Consider the following 21491-nt stretch of genomic DNA (forward strand, 5'->3'; position numbering starts at 1 on the left):
ATTATGGCATATTACTGAGTCAAAATAAGCTAAGGGATAGTTTCGCTTCTTTAAAATCAAAAAGCAAAATTGCTTTTCATTCTTCCTCTTTCTGTTATGAGCAACTCATAACAGTTCCGTATGTCAGGTATTCAAGCGCATGTGGCCTAGCAAAAGTAGGAACCCCTTGGAATGATCTGAAAATCTCAGGTAGTGTCTGTACTGAATAATAAATATTTATCAATAAGAATTTATACAGTCCAGTGATTTCCATCTTCAGCGTAGGGAGTGGCAGGCCATGGCGAAGGGCGGGCTGAAGACCAACCCTTCGCGTTGCCATGGCCACGTGTCTTTGTTTTGGTTTTGTCTCCTGCTTGCCATGTGAATGTGTTTCCCTCTCTAATGACCCAGAGTATTCGATCACTGCATCCACATGTTCCCTCTCGCAGTTTTATGAATCCTCTGATTTTATGAACTTCCCGGCCACACCGCTCTCCCTTCACTTCCTGACATTTCTCGTTGTTTCTCCAACGCTCGTGCGAATCAGACCAATTAGAATAAAGCAAGCTGATGCGGCCACGCCCACCACTGACGCAAGACCACAGCGGGGGAAAGTTCTGGACGGACCACGTTTTTTCTGTTGCTTTTACTCGAATGTCCTACTGAAACTAATCTAAGTAAAAACACGTTTAATGAATACCTTTTGTATACAGATTTATTGAACAATATAACATATACAGCAGTCCTTAAATGTGGGGAAATAGGAAACGTTACGTTGGCCCGGAATGACTGAAGTAATTTTATGATAAAGTAAAACATTTATTTATAGTCATTTACATAGCCTATGTGGTTCCGCTTTCCCATTTATGTCCCATTTTCCAACTTGTTTGGTTATTTGTTGGTATTGTCCCCTTTCAGACCATCCTGGATCTTTGTTTCATTTCTACGGACTAATTCGGTCTCAGAGACATCAGTAGTCTACAGTTGGACTGGCGGCGTTGCTGGCTGACTCGCGGTTGGTGAGCTCGCGCAATGGAGAAACCTCTAGAACTGTCGCGAGGTGAACGGGGGCGTTACCTGCTTGAATATAAAGCGCGAGCGGCAGCTCGTGGAAGACACAGCGTTCACGGACAGGTAACTAACGCACGAGCGAGGAGAAGTAAACCAACGGCTTTATCAGGGCAAGTTGAGTACAAAGGAGAGAAGAAGTCCTTTTACCCTGAAGAGATCTCCTCCATGGTCCTGGTGAAAATGAAGGAAACTGCAGAGGCCTACCTGGGTCAGAAGGTAACCAACGCTGTTATTACTGTACCTGCCTACTTCAATGACTCTCAGAGGCAAGCAACCAAATTTGCTGGTGCGATTGCTGGGCTGAACGTCCTAAGGATAATCAATGAGCCCACAGCTGCAGCGATCGCCTACGGCCTGGACAAAGGCAAGCAGGGAGAGCGCAATGTGCTGATCTTTGACTTAGGAGGGGGTACGTTCGATGTGTCCATCCTGACTATTGAAGATGGCATCTTTGAGGTGAAAGCAACAGCAGGAGACACACACCTGGGTGGGGAGGACTTTGACAACTGCCTGGTCAACCATTTTGTGGAGGAGTTTAAGAGGAAGTGCAAGAAGGACATCAGCCAGAACAAGCGTGCACTGAGGAGATTGCGCACAGCCTGTGAGAGGGCCAAGAGAACCCTGTCCTCCAGCTCTCAGGCAAGCATCGAGATCGACTCCCTGTATGAGGGCATTGACTTCTACACTTCTGTTACCAGAGCACGTTTTGAGGAGCTGTGCTCTGACCTGTTCAGGGGAACACTGAATCCTGTGGAGAAAGCCCTTAGAGATGCCAAAATGGACAAATCCCAGATCCATGACATTGTCTTGGTTGGAGGTGCTACGAGAATCCCCAAAATCCAGAAACTTTTGCAGCCTTTCTTCAACGGCAAAGAGTTGAACAAAAGCATCAATCCAGATGAGGCAGTGGCTTCCGGTGCCGCAGTTCAGGCTGCCATCTTAATGGGCGACACATCTGGAAATGTCCAGGACCTGTTGCTGCTGAATGTGGCCCCGCTGTCTCTGGGCATGGAGACCGCAGGTGGAGTCATGACCGCTCTCATCAATGGCAACACCACCATCCCCACCAAGCAGACCCAGATCTTCAGCACATATGCAGACAACCAGCCCGGTGTTCTGATCCAGGTTTACGAAGGTGAAAGAGCCATGACAAAAGACAACAACCTGCTGGGGAAGTTTCAGCTGACGGGCCTCCCACCTGCACCTCGAGGAGTCCCTCAGATTGAGGTGACCTTTGACATTGACGCCAATGGCATTTTGAATGTGTCGGCAGTGGACAAAAGCACTGGCAAAGTGAACAAGATCACCATCACCAACGATAAGGGCAGGCTGAGCAAGGAGGAGATTGAGAGGATGGTGCAGGTTGCAGACAAATATAAGGCAGAGGATGACCTGCAGAGAGAGAAGATTGCTGCTAAGAACACTCTGGAGTCCTATGCCTTTAACATGAAGAACAGTGTGGAAGATGAGAACTTGAAGAACAACATCAGTGAGGATGACAAGAAGAAAGTCATTGAGAGGTGCAACCAAGCCATCATGTGGCTGGAGAACAACCAGCTGGCTGAAAAGGAGGAGTACGTACATCAGTTGAAGGAGCTGGAGAAGGTGTGCAACCCCATCATCGCCAAACTGTACCATGGAGGGATGCCAGCTGGAAGCTGTGGAGCTCAGGCCCGTGCCCGCTCAGGGGCCGGCACCCAGGGGCCCACTATTGAAGAGGTCGATTAGGGACGTGAACTTCTTGTATGGACTCAGAGTGCTCTTTTTGAATTAGTTTCTCCTGAAGAAAATGTTGTTGCCTGTATTGTTCAGTTGTGCTTCACAGCATGTGGAGAATTAGCTGATGTGGACAATAGCATCTTTTGTCATTGCTAGTGCATTAATAACGTTTAGAACCTTGTAACACTATCAATATGTGAGATTTGTCATTACAATGTTTTTCCAGTGAAACATTTTACAAAAAGGTAAATATTACGGTGTTGTAAATATTCATCTAAATATATTTTGATATTTATTGTTAATAAAATGATCTGGACAAAATGGCTTAAATTTGTGGTCTTGACAGTCCATAATGTAATCTTTCTTATGAAAATAAATATATTAAGAAGAAAAACTAAGGAAACATAAAAAACATTTTTAGCTTTTTGAGCTCATGAAATCTAATTAAATAAATGTAATTAAACTGAAATGGTGTGTTAGTCCTACAAATACTCAGCAGCACTATATGTGAAGCTCACATCACATTAAATTATATACCTTTTTTTTTTTTCATAATTGACCCCTTTTATGTTTCATCAGTGCTAGAAGGCATAATTTACTAATCACTATAGTTACAGGGGTGCATGTGTATGTGTGGTTTCTGCTGTACAATATACAATATAAAAAGAAGGAAAAACTTTATATTCACCGTATATAAAAGATAATAAATAATACTGGATTCTGTTATATTTTGTATGTAAAGTATAATAATAATGTAAAGATGCCCAAACAGAACACGTATTGCATCTGAGACAGAAAGTGCAGACTGCACCTGGAATCCACCAGAGCCAAACTGTAATGTGGACATTGTGTGGTCCAACTGTGGCCATGCAGATGATGATCATGAAGAAGGTAACTACTGTCATCCACTGCTTGAGGCTCACCTAACTTGGTGGTAAGCTACCATCAGACAGTATGCTTGCAGATGTAAATGCAGCAATAAGCACAATACCAACAACCTGTATAACTGAAACCAACAAACTGGTATATACCACTGCTATAGTTATGCTCAAGATCCTAGGATACAGTATACAAGCAACAGGCCACTTCCTCTGTGCCCCTTGAAATCGGAAACTTCAAACCAAGATAAAGCCAACTCGAAGTCAGCAAAATGACAGATCTTCAGAAGGGCATAAAGATCAAAGGTGGGGCCTGGTTACAGAAGAAATACAATGGGTGGCCCATAACTTAAGATCTAGTCTGGTAAACAAAGATCAAGAGGTCAAAAGAGAGGTCAAGACGCTTTTTATTGTCTTAGTAGCTATAAACATACAAATATAAATAATGTTCTTCCAGGACCGTGGTGCAGTACAAAAGGAGAACATAAGTGTAAACAATACATATGAAATACAATACCAATGTTAACATATAGGCAACAGCAACCAGTGCACAATACTATGGCATTTTAATAGATATGCGTACAGCATACAGCAGTCACTGAGGTAACAGCCAATACACTCATTTCAGAACACAGTATTGTTAAACGGAATCCAATATTTGTTGTAAGTCTCTGGGAGTTGAGAATTCTGATGGCAGGGGGGAAGAAACTGTTGCACAGTATGGCTGAAAACACCCACATGTTTTGTACCTATTCTGAGACTAACAGAGTTTGTGTGAGTGATGTGTGGGCTCATCTATAATGCTGGTAGCATTGAGAAATCAGCGTGTGTTGTAAATGTCCATGATGGAGGGGAGAGAGACCCTGAGGACCTTTTCGGCTGTTCATTCTATTCTCCTCGGGGTTTTGCCATCTGAGACAGAGCAATTCCCAAACCAGGTAGTGAAGCAGCTGCTCAGGATGCGCTCTATTGTAGAACATGGTGAGGATAGTGGTAGGGGGATGAGCTAGAAGTAGGAATTACTGCTGGGTTTTCTTGGCTATGGAGCTGGTTTTGAGGGTCCAGGTGAGGTTCTCTGCTAGGTGGACACCAATGAACTTGGTGCTTGTGATGATTTCCACAAAGGAGCTGATATTGATATTGACTGGATATTGATATTGACTGGAGATTGATCACCATGTACTTTCCTAAAGTCATCCACCATCTCTTTAGTTTTTTCCACATTCAGAGACAGTTTCTTGACTTTGCCACTGCACTTCCTCTCTGTATGCTGACTCATCATCCCGCTGATGAGACCCCCCACAGGCCTGTCATCAGTGAACTTGATGACGTGGTTCAAGCTGTGCATCTCTGCAGTTTTGGGTCAGCAAAGTGAACAACAGTGGACTGAGCACACAACACTATGGGTAACAGTGTTCAGTGTAGTGGTGCTGGAGACATTGATCCTGATCCAGACTGATGGGGATTTCCCAGTCAGAACAGCATTCTAACGTATGTGTCTTTTTGTTCAGATGGATAAGGGTCAGAGGAAGAGTTGGAGCAATTGCATCATCTGTTGAATGGCTGGGATGATATGGGAACTGTAGATAAACAACACTGGTGTGCAGTCTGTGGAGATACACAAAAGAAGAGACAGCCAAAAAGTAATGGCCTTGTTTGGGTTGGGTCCTTGCCTGAGCCTGGGTGGGTTGGCTGGCCCAGGGTGGTGGCCAGGTCCCCGCATATATTTAATACTAGTTCTGGTTGAAGCTCTGTTGTGTCAGTGCCTGACTGTATGTGCCCTTTTGGAGCCAAGCCAACATCATTATTTCTCATTAACATCACGTAGACTAGCATTAAGGTTCCGTTTCTTGTCCAGCATTAATGTTACTTGTCCTGTAATAGAATTGTAGAGAGAACAGGAACACAAGAGCATCAGCTAGAGAAGTGCTGTTACGCAAAAAAAAGAAAAAAAAGCCAAATAATAAAATGTAGACGTGCCGGTCCTGCGTACCAGTGAGTACCGGCCTACTTTGAGCTCTGAGTAGGAGAGACTGTTGGGGTGGCACCGATGAAGATGAAGAGGAGGACAGCAGTGATGAGCTTGATCAGTGAATAGTGATGAGATACTGATGCTTTACCATACAAAAGATGGAAAAGGAACCTATGTCAGAGAAACCAGGTATAGGTTACACTGAACATTCTGCATGCCTAAACAAAAAATATTTCATTGGGGGCTTCTTTTGGGTAAGACATTTTGTTGTTATTTCTAGATTTCATTTGCTGTTACATGTACCAGCACATGGGTGCCCATGGGTTTGTGTCCACAGGTGCAGACTGTGGAAAAGGGGGGTGATGACTTCCCTTTAAAGAGCTGGCCCCGGGTCCATGAAGATTGGCTTCATTCTCTTTTCAGACAGGAACTATGTCTCCTGGGAGCCCACATGCTCTTTTGGTCTCTCTCATAATAGAAATTTGTTGTGCTAGGCATTTCTGATTAGCATTTGACATTTTTTGTTGATCTGCAGAACACATAACATGTATAACCATTAATTGTTCATCAGTGGGTTTATAACATTTTATAAGTATTAATTGTTCATCAGTGGGTTTATAACATTTTATAACCATTAACTGTTCATCGGCCATTCCAGATTCTTGAACAGCACTCAGTATATTAGACTGTTCTCTAGTGCTTTCTGGAATCATCTAGCAGTTGGTGACATTTGCATGCACCAGATGTTTGTGTGCCAAGTTGTTTGAATAATGCAAACAACAAACAACTCTTAGCACCCAATGTTACACTATTACACTAAGATCTGTTACAATAACTATTATACTTCATTGTCAGTAGAAATGTTTTAGTATACAGCAAAACATAGGCTATGTGACTTAATGATTCTAAGACCATTTCAGTTCTTTCTAGTCTCATCATCATTAGGAAAGTGTTAGGTGCAGTGAGGAACTTAGTATTAGTAAGATAGCCTACATGTATTGGGAGACTCAACACTACAATGACAATGCTAAACAAATAGTTCAAAAAAAGCCAGAAATTAAATAGGTCTAAGAAAACATACAGAGAAGTGATGTGAGGTGATATCTGAGCATCATGTTCTTAGCAAATCAAACAAAGCAACTAAAATGAAAGCAAGCAGCTTATATTAATGTAATAAATGAGGCTCAGAGTGGTGAGAAGGATCCATATGCAGGTAAGGGGTTTTAACAAAAGGAGCACAAAACAGGGTACGGCCAAAAATCAAGGTCCAAAGGCAAAAACAGGGTCAAAACCAGAATGAACGCAGAGGAAAAAGGGGCAAATGTATGAGTCAAAAGTGAAAAAACACGAGTACAGTCCAAGGCACAAGAACAACAATAGCAGGTAGCAAACACTTGGCCGGGCTGTTCATCCTTGAACCAAGGACTGAGTCCTCTAGAGGCCTTTGACTGAGGCGCCTAGAGGCCTGTCAAAGAGGCCTCCTAAGGATTTATGCTGAAGCCTACAGAGCAGAGTAAAAGAAAACAAAAGTAACTGGGAAATGACCTGCACTATTTCTCCTTTTGATTGCTGATGTGGGTTTCTTTTTCATGAACATTCCTGATTCTGGTTTTAAAAAACGTTGCTTTACAAACATCGCTGTTATGTTTTGGAAGTTATTTACGGTTCCAGGCTAAACTAAAGTCAGTACGGGGCTGCCTATCCACGAATTCTCAGTGAGAAGGAATGAAGCCCAACAACGTCTCCTGATGTTCAGTGCTTACCACTCAGACAAAGGCAATTATCTTAGGATGGCAGGCCTAGTGAGACTAAGTGACTATCCTACCATGAAGCTTGTGAAGTGTTATTTAATACATTCCGTGAAATGTAGCAAATTAATTTGTATCCTAAAATTCGTGAAATATTTTTGATAAAACAGGTCAGTGAAATTAACTGATTTTCTTCTGAAATTAGTAGAGTCCTACTAATAAAGCGCTAGGCCTAATGGCACGGTCCATTATGACGTCACATCGTTGTGACATCACTATGTGGCTACAAAAAGGTATAAATACGGTCATTTCACGAGACAAGTTTTAAAGCTTTGAAACGTGTCCGATTTGAGGCAGGAACTTTCACCGTTGGTGTGTATACATACATTTACATAGATACTGTTAGCTAATTAATTTCTTCCATTAATTCTTATCTGTGGATAGACGGTATGCTACTTGACCTTATTTACGGATAAGCCGTTCACCCAGCGAGGTGGAGATTACAGGGCGTAAAGCAACACAGCACACGATAAAGGCAAACCGCCCGACTCCGTTCTGATCGTATCTGATCTTTTCGACTGGCTAACTGCTAGTGTAAGGTTTTATCCACCGGTCACAAGCTAAATTTTCCACAGGACCGTCCGTAAAATTTACGCCTAGACGGGAACAGGTGTATGTTCAGATTTCATAGGCAGCGTCTTTGGGAACAGTTTTAAACGTTGCGATAGCAGGGTGGCTGCGATGCAGACATCGTTGCAGTTCTTCTGATGTCTAGCTATAACAACGCAGGCCTGATTCAGAGACTTAGGAGCAAATTGGTAACCGAGGTAACCGTTGTTGTTACACTGCTTTGTTTAGAGGTCAGTGTGGTTTATATGAACTATGTAATTCGATTGATTTATGTATTTCACTGTCGGTGGGTTTTGTTTTGCTCTATACTTGGTAATCTAGTAGGAAACAGCGAACTATCTTGCCACAGTGAGTACGAGTAGCAATTTTGCTACGTAGCAGCGCAGGTTGCTTAGCAACGGTCATTATTACGCCTGTTAAATGGGCGCGTGCATCGCGACTGGTCTTGGTGAAACAAGCGTGTATTATTTCGTCATTGTGTCAACAAAATATTAGCGCGAACGTGTTCCGATTGTCATTAAGAAGATAATGCGATTAGATTTATAGACCAAAACAACTTCTTCATCGAATTATATGTTACAATTGACGCGAAATCAAGCTTGTAAGGAAATACTTATATTTTCTTAATACAATTTTAAGAAGTGTTGGGGATAAAATCACGCAGCTCAGATATTGGTAATTATTGGCATTTGTCTCGGGTATTTCCAAAGCTGTGCCTCATGAGCTGAAAACTAACTTTGTGGTTTACCATGTTACCCTGGTTTTAAACTGACACGGATTTTCGTTGAAACAGAATCCATCCTTTTACGTATAGAGTAGACATCGGCACCAACCCCCCACATCGCAGTGTGAGTATTCCTTTTCCACCTGGGACACCACAAGGCAGCGGATGAGGGGACGCCGGGAAAGTGGCCGAGGAAGACGAGGGAGGAGCAGCAGACACTGAAGGAGGCGAGAGATGCGGCAGCTTCTCCTGCACATGAGAGTAAATATCTATTTTCATCAAGCAGTCATTTTATGCATCATCTCTACTATAGGTTTTCTGTTTATCTGTCCGGAGTTGGTATTCTCAAAGCGTTCCAGTCTTAATACCATGGTAACCAGAATGAAGTCATTTTAATAACGCTTCCTTTAATATGTCAGAATAGTCTTGGCTTTGCAATGGGAAACATTCAATTTTGTGTAAGATACATAAGTAGCAGTCTGAGACTATAAACAAGAGACAACTCAAATTAATAGTGAATCTGAGAAGGTATGATGTTAGGAAGAACACACTTTAATAGCAAAAGCAAATCTATTCACAGCCACTTATATAAAAAACCCCATCTGTTTTCAACACACAATCAACGTTTTCAATCATGAAGCAAAGTGACGGGAATCGGGAACCAGTTCCAAATTGTCCAATCCATCACAATTATACGACGCCGAGATAAACACTTGTTTTTAGCAATGCTTTTCTGACAGTGGGTCAAACATCCTTTACTTTCATCCATATTAGACGAAGATGGACAGACTGTTGCTCCAGCCAGCTTCAAAACTTATCGTCAGCCCCAAGCTGAAAGCTCCGTCTCATGTTTGCTGCACAACAACGGGGAGTGAGCGTGCGGCAAGGGCGAACACATCAATGTGCCAGGCAGGCAGACAGGGAGGGAGGCAGGCAGAAAATGAGGGAGGGAGTCTAAGGAGGCAGGCAGACAGGAAAGAAGGGAGGGATGGAGGGAGGAAGGATGGGGAGGCAGGTATTCAGACAGATAGGCAAGGAGGGAGGGGAGCTGGGGAGTGAAGGAGAAAGGCAGGCAGGCAGTGAGGGAGGGAGGGTGGGGAAAGAGGAAGGGAGGTAGACTGGGGTTAGATGTGGCCAAATGAACAGCATGTATCATGAACCTCCGCGCGGAGTCTGGGTCTCCATGCTACTTGTCCAGTCACATGTATTGACACTGTCTCCCTGGAGTCTGGGTCTCTATTCAAATCTTCCAGCTCCAGGTGTCCCCAGCCTCCACCAGGAGTCTGGGTCTCCATTCAAATCCTCTGGCTGTATGTATCCCCAGCCTCCATCCGGAGTCTGGGTCTCCATGCTGCTTGTCCAGCCGCATGTATCGACACTGTCTCCCTGGAGTCTGGGTCTCTATTGAAATCCTCCAGCTCCGCATGTCCCCAGCCTCCACCAGGAGTCTGGGTCTCCATTCATATCCTCTGGCCATATGTATCCCCAGCCTCCATCTGGAGTCTGCGTCTCCATGCTGCTCATCCAGCCGCATGCATCACCAGGGTCTCCCTGGAGTCTGGGTCTCCATTCCAATCCTCTGGCTGTATGTATCCACAGCCTCTCCCTGGAGTCTGGGTTTCCATTCCAATTGTCTGGCCGCATGTATTCCCAGCCATCCGCTGGAGTATAGGTCACATGTTGCTTCTCTGGCTGCATGTATCCCCAGCCTCCCTCTCTTCCTACCACCCCAGCCTTCCCTCCCACCCTGTCTGCCTGCCTGCCTCACTCCCGCCCCAGCCTCTCTCACTCCCTCCCTACCTGCTTGCCTTCTTGCCTGCCTGCTTGCGTCCCCAGCCTCCCTCCCTCTCTCGCTGCTGGCCTCTCTTCGTCCCTAGCCTCCCTCACTCCATCCCTGCTTGCTTGCGTCCCTCCCTCTTGCCCTGCCTCCTCGGCCTTCCTTACTTACTTCCTGCCTGCCTGCCTGCTTGCCTCCCCAGCCTCCCTCCCTCCCTCCATGCATGCATGCATGCCTGCCTGCCTCACCCGCCTTCCTCCTTCCCTGCCTGCCTGTCTCCCCAGCCTCTCTCCCTCCTTGCCTGCCTGGTTACGGACCTCCAAACCCTGCCATCGCTGAGCTCAGTCAAGCAGGACGTCCCGTTCCCCAGGTAAATATGCTGCATTAGAGTAACATTAACACAATGTAGGCAGGCTTATCAACTTATTTCTCTGACTAAACGAAAATGAACACCGTGCAAACATCCTCTACTTTCATCCATATTAGACAAGGATGGACAGACTGTTGCTCCAGCCAGCTTCAAGACTCATCGTCAGCCCCCAGCTGAAAGCTCCGTCTCATGTTTTCTGCAGAACGATGGAGAGTGAGCGTGGCAAGGGTGAATGCTTCGCTGTGTCAGGCAGGCAGGGAGGAACGGAGGGAGGGAGGGAGGAAGGATGGGGAGGCAGGCATGCAGACAGATAGGCAAGGAGGGAGGGGAGCTGGGGAGTGAAGGAGAAAGGCAGGCAGGCAGTGAGGGAGGGAGGGTGGGGAAAGAGGAAGGGAGGTAGACTGGGGTTAGATGTGGCCAGATGAACAGCATGTATCATGAACCTCCGCGAGGAGTCTGGGTGTCCATGCTGCTCGTCTGGCCGCATGTATCCACATAGGCTCCCCAGAGTCTGGGTGTCTATTCAAATACTCTGGCCGTATGTATCCCCAGGCTCCATCCGGAGTCTGAGTCTCCATGCTGCTTGTCCAGTTGCATGTATTGACACTGTCTCCCTGGAGTCTGGGTCTCTATTCAAATCTTCCAGCTCCGGGTGTCCCCAGCCTCCACCAGGAGTCTGGGTCTCAATTCACATCCTCTGGCTGTATGTATCCCCAGCCTCCATCTGGAATCTGGGTCTCCATGCTGCTCATCCAGCCGCATGCATCCCCAGGGTCTCCTTGGAGTCTGGGTCTCCATTCAAACATTCTGGCCGTATGTATCCCCAGCCTCCACCCAGAGTCTGGGACTCCATGCTGCTTGTCCAGCTGCATGTATCCCCAGTCTCTCCCTGGAGTCTGGGTCTCTATTCAAATCGTCCAGCTCTGGTTATACCCGGCCTCCACCCGGAGTCTGGGTCTCCATTCTAATTGTCCAGCCGCATGTATTCCCAGCCTTCCCCTGGAGTACGGGTCACATGTTGCTTGTCTGGCTGCATGTATCCCCAGCATCCTTCTCTTCCTACCACCCCAGCCTTCCCTCCCACCCTGTCTGCCTGCCTGCCGCACTCCCACCCCAGCCTCTCTCACTCCCTCCCTAGCTGCTTGCCTTCTTGCCTGCCTGCTGGCCTCCCTTCCTCCCCTGCCTCCCTCACTCCCTCCCTGCTTGCTTGCCTGTATGTCTCTCCAGCCTCCCTCTCTGCCTCCTCGGCCTCCCTCAGTTCCTGCCTACCTGCCTGCTTGCCTCCCCAGCCTTCCTCCCTCTTTCCACGCCAGCTTCCCAGCCTCCCTCCCTCCCTCCTCAGCCTCCCTCCGTCTCTCCCTACTGGCCTCCCTGCTTGCCGCACTCCCACCCCAGCCTCTCTAACTCCCTCCCTACCTGCTTGCCTCCCCAGCCTCCCTCCTTCTCTCCCTGATGGCCTCCCTTCCTCCCCTGCCTCCCTCACTCCCTCCCTGCTTGCTTGCCTGTATGCCTCTCCAGCCTCCCTCTCTGCCTCCTCGGCCTCCCTCAGTTCCTGCCTACTTGCCTGCTTTCCTCCACAGCCTTCCTCCCTCTTTCCCTGCCAGCTTCCCAGCCTCCCTTGCTCCCTCCTCAGCCTCCCTCCCTCTCTCCCTACTGTCCTCCCTGCTTGCCGCACTCCCACCCCAGCCTCTCTCCCTCCCTCCCTACCTGTTTGCCTCCCCAGCCTCCCTCCTTCTCTCTCTGATGGCCTCCCTTCCTCCCCTGCCTCCCTCACTCCTCCCCTGCTTGCTTGCCTGTATGCCTCTTTAGCCTCCCTCTCTGCCTCCTCGGCCTCCCTCAGTTCCAGCCTACCTGCCTGCTTGCATGCCTGCCTGCCTCTGCAGCCTTCCTCCCTCCATTCCAACTTTCCTCCCTCTTTCCCTGCCTGCCTATCTGTCTGCCTCCCCAGCCCCACTCCCTCTATCCCTACCTGCCTCCCCAGCCTCTCTCCCTCCTTGCCTGCCTGCATGCGGACCTCCCAAGCCTGCCATCGCTGAGCTCAGTCACGCAGGACGTCCCGTTCCCCAGGTAAATATGCTGCATTAGAGTAACATTAACACAATGTAGGCAGGCTTATCAAGTTATTTCTCTGACTAAATGAAAATAAACATTGTGCAAACATCCTCTACTTTCATCCATTTTAGACAAGGATGGACAGACTGTTGCTCCAGCCAGCTTCAAGACTCATCGTCAGCCCCCAGCTGAAAGCTTCGTCTCATGTTTTCTGCGTAACGATGGAGAGTGAGCGTGGCAAGGGTGAATGCTTCACTGTGTCAGGCAGGCAGGGAGGGAGGCAGGCAGAGAGAAAGAAAGGGAGGGAAGGAGGCAGGAGACAGGAAGGGAGGGAGGGAGGAAGTATGGGGAGGCAGGCATGCAGACAGATAGGCAAGGAGGGAGGGGAGCTGGGGAGTGAAGGAGAAAGGCAGGCAGTGAGGGAGGGAGGGTAGGGAAAGAGCAAGGGAGGAAGACTGGGGTTAGATTTGGCCAAATGAACAGCATGTATCATGAACCTCCGCGCGGAGTCTGGGTCTCCATGCTGCTCGTCCAGCCACATGTATCCACAGAGTCTCCCCAGAGTCTGTGTGTCTATTCAAATACTCTGGCCGTATGTATCCCCAGGCTCCATCCGGAGTCTGAGTCTCCATGCTGCTTGTCCAGTTGCATGTATTGACACTGTCTCCCTGGAGTCTGGGTCTCTATTCAAATCTTCCAGCTCCGGGTGTCCCCAGCCTCCACCAGGAGTCTGGGTCTCAATTCAAATCCTCTGGCTGTATGTATCCCCAGCCTCCATCTGGAATATGGGTCTCCATGCTGCTCATCCAGCCGCATGCATCCCCAGGGTCTCCTTGGAGTCTGGGTCTCCATTCAAACCTTCTGGCCGTATGTATCCCCAGCCTCCACCCAGAGTCTGGGACTCCATGCTGCTTGTCCAGCTGCATGTATCCCCAGTCTCTCCCTGGAGTCTGGGTCTCTATTCAAATCGTCCAGCTCTGGTTATACCCGGCCTCCACCCGGAGTCTGGGTCTCCATTCTAATTGTCCAGCCGCATGTATTCCCAGCCTTCCCCTGGAGTACGGGTCACATGTTGCTTGTCTGGCTGCATGTATCCCCAGCATCCTTCTCTTCCTACCACCCCAGCCTTCCCTCCCACCCTGTCTGCCTGCCTGCCGCACTCCCACCCCAGCCTCTCTCACTCCCTCCCTACCTGCTTGCCTTCTTGCCTGCCTGCTGGCCTCCCTTCCTCCCCTGCCTCCCTAGCCTTCCTCCCTCTATCCCTGCCAGCTTCCCAGTCTCCCTCCCTCTCTCCCTGCTGGCCTCCCTGCCTGCCGCACTCCCACCCCAGCCTCTCTCACTCCCTCCCTACATGCTTGCCTCCCAGCCTTCCTCCCTCCCCAGCTTCCCTCCCTCTCTCCCTGATGGCCTCCCTTCCTCCCCTGCCTCCCTCACTCCCCCCCCCTGCTTGCTTGCCTGTATGCCTCTTTAGCCTCCCTCTGTGCCTCCTCGGCCTCCCTCAGTTCCTGCCTACCTGCCTCCCCAGCTTCCCTCCCTCCCTCCCTCCCTACCCGCTTGCATGCCTGCCTGCCTCTGCAGCCTTCCTCCCTCCATTCCTACCTCCCTCCCTCTTTCCCTGCATGCCTGTCTGTCTGCCTCCCCAGCCTTCCTCCTTGCCTGCCTGCCTGTCTCCCCAGCCTCTCTCCCTCCTTGCCTGCCTGCATGCGGAACTCCCAAGCCTGCCATCGCTGAGCTCAGTCACGCAGGATGTCCTGTTCCCCAGGTAAATATGCTGCATTAGAGTAACATTAATGCCATGCAGGCAGGCTTATCAGGTTATTTCTTTGACTAAATGAAAATGGACACTGTGCAACCATCCTCTACTTTCATCCATATTAGATGAGGATGGACAGATTGGCATCACTGTGCCCATCACAGATGAAGAGGAGGAAGAGGACTACACTCAGATCACTATGATCATGTGGCCTGAATTAAAACATGAAGCTTCAATAAAGCCAACTAAACCATTAAACTAAACCGTTTGATTGTACTACTACTACTACTAGTACTACTACTACTACTAATAATAATAATAATAAGTAAACTTTAGTTGTATAGGGCTTTTCAAAACTTCAGAACAAAATAGTACACACAAGATAAAAAACAGTACAAACATAATGGTAATGCAGTGGATAATAAAATCATAGAACATAAAACCTGATCAAATTGAGTACAATATAAACAGTGAAATAAAAGTTGCAAGATGGATAAAACTACACAGATTTACAATATAAAAAATATTTATGGTCCATGTAATTTTCAGATGCCCAAACTGATGGAGTTTGCAGATCTGCACTCTTCTAAACTATTTAGAATGAAACAGCTCAAAATCATTTATGACAAGCCCCACCCGGCAATCCCCACCCGCCAATCCTGCCTCTCTTCACATATACTCAGCAGCAGTATATGTGAAGCTCACGTCATATTAAATATATGTTTTTTTTTGTTTGTTTGTTTGTTTTTTTAATTAATTGACCGCCTTTATGCTTCTTCAGTGCTACAAGAGTCATGATTTACTAATGACTAGTTACAGGGGTGCATGTGCATGTGTGGTTTCTGCTGTATGGAAGCAGTTATGCATTTGGAACAACACCACGACTTTTAATTTAGCCTTCTTAAATGTGTCAGTGATGACAAGAACTGGTTGTCAGTGATGACAAGAACATTTCACCTTATATGTCTTGTTCAGTGGTGGTCAGGTTTCAGCCTTCCTTACTTTGGCCATATCTCTGAGTACTGAACACCTTGTACTTCTGGGCACTCCAGATAGGTTGCAGTTCTGGAATATGACAGCACTGGAGGATAATTGGTTCCTGGTCGCTGCACTTTTGATTCTTCTCAAATCTTTGGCAGTTAATTTCCGTCTTTTTTTCTCAACACGTTTCTTGCGACCCTGTTGACTATTTGCAACAAAACCTTTGAGGGTTCTGTGATCACGCCCCAACAGCTTAGCAATTTTAAGAGTGCTACATCCCTCTGAAACACTTTTTGCAATTTTTGACTTTTCAGAGTCAGTTAAATCTTTTTTGGCCCATTTTTGGCCCTGAAAATCTACACCCTGGTACTGATGTTAGGCAGTCAGACTTGTGTTCCTAATTCAAACTGTGACCTTTCATACTACATATTTGTAGCCAGTACCCATAAACCATTTTTGTAAGAAACACAGTGCTGTTAGCTTGATTAGTAGAGTGGGTATGATGTCAGCCAGAAGGACCGCCTGAAGACAGAGAGAAGAATTATAGCATATGACAGAACAGACACAATAATAGGTCTGTAAGCATACCAACACATCTTTACAATAAGCCAATTAACTTGCATCATGGCACAGTTCAAAAAAAGAAAATAACTAGCACATGTAATGACAGTGTGTTGATAAAACTATCAGGGTATGGGACACATACAGGATGCATCATTCGTTTCTGTGCATGCGAGAGACTTACTGCAGTTGACACAGGGTTGCAGTCATAGCGACTCGAGTTGCTGCTGTTTCCACTCTTTGTTTGCTGCAGACCTGGTGCTGGAGTCTACAAAATACACAGGGCAACACACTCAGCCAACTCAGCATGTACCCTCTGCTACCAGGCAACTTCATCAGCATTTATGGCATTTATCAGATGGCTCTTTTCCAGAACAGCTTACAAAAGTGCTTCAGTGCATTTCCTGTACAGATAGCCACACTGAGGTAGGCATTCAGTATGAGAAATTTTAGATGCCATTTATTAATTTTATTCTGGCAAATTAAATTATTTATTGTAATTGTGTGACAAGATCATTTTTCTGCAGGCAACTAGGCACACTGTAATACAGGCAGACAAGCATATACAGACCTATAATTTGCACGCACTGTTGTGTTCTGAGATTCCTGTTGTTTTAAAATGTCTTGGGCAGCACTCAGCATAACCACGTAGGCAAAGTTATTACACAGTCCCAGTAGCCCACACACACACACACACACACACACACACACACACACACACACACACACACACACACACACACAGAGAGAGAGAGAGAGAGAGAGAGAGAGAGAGAGAGGTAAAGGGTTGAGTTTACTCAAATATAATCAGTAATGTTCACATAACCAACAACACTCCCTCACACAAATTACTGCTTTCCTCATCCATTTAGTTAGCTAGCTAGTTATCTGACTAGTGGAACACACTAAACAAAATCGGCTTTGATTCCTCAACCGGTGTCAAGATCTGCTACCTAAGGACACATCATCAATCTCATGACACGTACCAGACAGTTCAGTTAGCTAGCTTGCTACTGTTTGGCTAAACATCAACTTACCAAACATAGCTAATGTTAGCTACTTACCCTCACTAACGGTATCAGGATCAGCATCAACACTCTCTGATATGTTCATGACAAATGCTGTAAAACCGATAACTGACACGTCTGACGGTGTTGATATCTAGCTACTGCTAACTAGCTAACCTAGTTATAGGTAAGAAATAGCTAAGCTACTTAATGTGAAATTCTGATTTCTTTGAGGAATTCAGTAAAGGTTAACGCCATAGATATGTAAGATGCTGGCATGCTCCATGAGACGGAAGATGTATATCTAAGCAGTCCCGAGGAGGACAATGAGCAGCCTTCAACATCTGAGGCAGGTAACTTTGGGTCATTTCGTGCCAAATCCCCTTAGGAGAAAAGGTTTCGTTAGTGAGGTCAGGTAAGATCATGTAGGTGTATGCCAGTGTTTTAGGTCTTTTTTCCCCAAAAATTGGGAATGAAAAAAGTCACAATTAGTATTTGTTTTCCTCACCAGGTCCACAAAGTTAGTGACGTTCAGGGGCCTTGTTCCCGTTCCAAAACGAGAGCGGGATCAGCATACGAGATAAACTGCCCACCGTCTACCTCACAAGTACAGAGCATATCAACTATATAAGCACATAGAAACCCAAATAATTAGTCTTTGACGAATTCACATATGTAATTATGGCATATTACTGAGTCAAAATAAGCTAAGGGATAGTTTCGCTTCTTTAAAATCAAAAAGCAAAATTGCTTTTCATTCTTCCTCTTTCTGTTATGAGCAACTCATAACAGTTCCGTATGTCAGGTATTCAAGCGCATGTGGCCTAGCAAAAGTAGGAACCCCTTGGAATGATCTGAAAATCTCAGGTAGTGTCTGTACTGAATAATAAATATTTATCAATAAGAATTTATACAGTCCAGTGATTTCCATCTTCAGCGTAGGGAGTGGCAGGCCATGGCGAAGGGCGGGCTGAAGACCAACCCTTCGCGTTGCCATGGCCACGTGTCTTTGTTTTGGTTTTGTCTCCTGCTTGCCATGTGAATGTGTTTCCCTCTCTAATGACCCAGAGTATTCGATCACTGCATCCACATGTTCCCTCTCGCAGTTTTATTAATCCTCTGATTTTATGAACTTCCCGGCCACACCGCTCTCCCTTCACTTCCTGACATTTCTCTTTGTTTCTCCAACGCTCGTGCGAATCAGACCAATTAGAATAAAGCAAGCTGATGCGGCCACGCCCACCACTGACGCAAGACCACAGCGGGGGAAAGTTCTGGACGGACCACGTTTTTTCTGTTGCTTTTACTCGAATGTCCTACTGAAACTAATCTAAGTAAAAACACGTTTAATGAATACCTTTTGTATACAGATTTATTGAACAATATAACATATACAGCAGTCCTTAAATGTGGGGAAATAGGAAACGTTACGTTGGCCCGGAATGACTGAAGTAATTTTATGATAAAGTAAAACATTTATTTATAGTCATTTACATAGCCTATGTGGTTCCGCTTTCCCATTTATGTCCCATTTTCCAACTTGTTTGGTTATTTGTTGGTATTGTCCCCTTTCAGACCATCCTGGATCTTTGTTTCATTTCTACGGACTAATTCGGTCTCAGAGACATCAGTAGTCTACAGTTGGACTGGCGGCGTCGCTGGCTGACTCGCGGTTGGTGAGCTCGCGCAATGGAGAAACCTCTAGAACTGTCGCGAGGTGAACGGGGGCGTTACCTGCTTGAATATAAAGCGCGAGCGGCAGCTCGTGGAAGACACAGCGTTCACGGACAGGTAACTAACGCACGAGCGAGGAGGAGTAAACCAACGGCTTTAACAGGGCAAGTTGAGTACAAAGGAGAGAAGAAGTCCTTTTACCCTGAAGAGATCTCCTCCATGGTCCTGGTGAAAATGAAGGAAACTGCAGAGGCCTACCTGGGTCAGAAGGTAACCAACGCTGTTATTACTGTACCTGCCTACTTCAATGACTCTCAGAGGCAAGCAACCAAATTTGCTGGTGCGATTGCTGGGCTGAACGTCCTAAGGATAATCAATGAGCCCACAGCTGCAGCGATCGCCTACGGCCTGGACAAAGGCAAGCAGGGAGAGCGCAATGTGCTGATCTTTGACTTAGGAGGGGGTACGTTCGATGTGTCCATCCTGACTATTGAAGATGGCATCTTTGAGGTGAAAGCAACAGCAGGAGACACACACCTGGGTGGGGAGGACTTTGACAACTGCCTGGTCAACCATTTTGTGGAGGAGTTTAAGAGGAAGTGCAAGAAGGACATCAGCCAGAACAAGCGTGCACTGAGGAGATTGCGCACAGCCTGTGAGAGGGCCAAGAGAACCCTGTCCTCCAGCTCTCAGGCAAGCATCGAGATCGACTCCCTGTATGAGGGCATTGACTTCTACACTTCTGTTACCAGAGCACGTTTTGAGGAGCTGTGCTCTGACCTGTTCAGGGGAACACTGAATCCTGTGGAGAAAGCCCTTAGAGATGCCAAAATGGACAAATCCCAGATCCATGACATTGTCTTGGTTGGAGGTGCTACGAGAATCCCCAAAATCCAGAAACTTTTGCAGCCTTTCTTCAACGGCAAAGAGTTGAACAAAAGCATCAATCCAGATGAGGCAGTGGCTTCCGGTGCCGCAGTTCAGGCTGCCATCTTAATGGGCGACACATCTGGAAATGTCCAGGACCTGTTGCTGCTGAATGTGGCCCCGCTGTCTCTGGGCATGGAGACCGCAGGTGGAGTCATGACCGCTCTCATCAATGGCAACACCACCATCCCCACCAAGCAGACCCAGATCTTCAGCACATATGCAGACAACCAGCCCGGTGTTCTGATCCAGGTTTACGAAGGTGAAAGAGCCATGACAAAAGACAACAACCTGCTGGGGAAGTTTCAGCTGACGGGCCTCCCACCTGCACCTCGAGGAGTCCCTCAGATTGAGGTGACCTTTGACATTGACGCCAATGGCATTTTGAATGTGTCGGCAGTGGACAAAAGCACTGGCAAAGTGAACAAGATCACCATCACCAACGATAAGGGCAGGCTGAGCAAGGAGGAGATTGAGAGGATGGTGCAGGTTGCAGACAAATATAAGGCAGAGGATGACCTGCAGAGAGAGAAGATTGCTGCTAAGAACACTCTGGAGTCCTATGCCTTTAACATGAAGAACAGTGTGGAAGATGAGAACTTGAAGAACAACATCAGTGAGGATGACAAGAAGAAAGTCATTGAGAGGTGCAACCAAGCCATCATGTGGCTGGAGAACAACCAGCTGGTTGTAAAGGAGGAGTACGTACATCAGTTGAAGGAGCTGGAGAAGGTGTGCAACCCCATCATCGCCAAACTGTACCATGGAGGGATGCCAGCTGGAAGCTGTGGAGCTCAGGCCCGTGCCCGCTCAGGGGCCGGCACCCAGGGGCCCACTATTGAAGAGGTCGATTAGGGACGTGAACTTCTTGTATGGACTCAGAGTGCTCTTTTTGAATTAGTTTCTCCTGAAGAAAATGTTGTTGCCTGTATTGTTCAGTTGTGCTTCACAGCATGTGGAGAATTAGCTGATGTGGACAATAGCATCTTTTGTCATTGCTAGTGCATTAATAACGTTTAGAACCTTGTAACACTATCAATATGTGAGATTTGTCATTACAATGTTTTTCCAGTGAAACATTTTACAAAAAGGTAAATATTACGGTGTTGTAAATATTCATCTAAATATATTTTGATATTTATTGTTAATAAAATGATCTGGACAAAATGGCTTAAATTTGTGGTCTTGACAGTCCATAATGTAATCTTTCTTATGAAAATAAATATATTAAGAAGAAAAACTAAGGAAACATAAAAAACATTTTTAGCTTTTTGAGCTCCTGAAATCTAATTAAATAAATGTAATTAAACTGAAATGGTGTGTTAGTCCTACAAATACTCAGCAGCACTATATGTGAAGCTCACATCACATTAAATTATATACCTTTTTTTTTTTTCATAATTGACCCCTTTTTTGTTTCATCAGTGCTAGAAGGCATGATTTACTAATCACTATAGTTACAGGGGTGCATGTGTATGTGTGGTTTCTGCTGTACAATATACAATATAAAAAGAAGGAAAAACTTTATATTCACCGTATATAAAAGATAATAAATAATACTGGATTCTGTTATATTTTGTATGTAAAGTATAATAATAATGTAAAGATGCCCAAACAGAACACGTATTGCATCTGAGACAGAAAGTGCAGACTGCACCTGGAATCCAC

The 21491-nt window shown here is 46.3% G+C and overlaps 2 protein-coding genes across 2 annotated transcripts; both read left to right on the top strand.

Annotated features, from left to right (window-relative positions):
* The first annotated feature begins 1167 nt into the window (after nucleotides 1-1167).
* On the top strand, nucleotides 1168-2920 carry LOC145653839 (heat shock 70 kDa protein-like). Its single transcript, XM_081708223.1, has one exon. The coding sequence runs from the start codon at nucleotides 1216-1218 to the stop codon at nucleotides 2776-2778; it is 1563 nt and encodes a 520-aa protein (XP_081564349.1). The 5' UTR covers nucleotides 1168-1215; the 3' UTR covers nucleotides 2779-2920.
* A 15991-nt stretch (nucleotides 2921-18911) lies between these two features.
* Nucleotides 18912-20820, top strand: LOC145653865 (heat shock 70 kDa protein-like). Its single transcript, XM_081708462.1, has one exon. It carries the CDS (start codon nucleotides 18912-18914, stop codon nucleotides 20676-20678), a length of 1767 nt encoding a protein of 588 aa, XP_081564588.1. The 3' UTR covers nucleotides 20679-20820.
* Nucleotides 20821-21491: the final 671 nt, after the last annotated feature.

The sequence above is a fragment of the Electrophorus electricus genome, chromosome 3, assembly GCF_041902795.1.
Source record: "Electrophorus electricus isolate QZ-2024a chromosome 3, ASM4190279v1, whole genome shotgun sequence".
Taxonomy (NCBI): Eukaryota; Metazoa; Chordata; class Actinopteri; order Gymnotiformes; family Gymnotidae; genus Electrophorus; species Electrophorus electricus.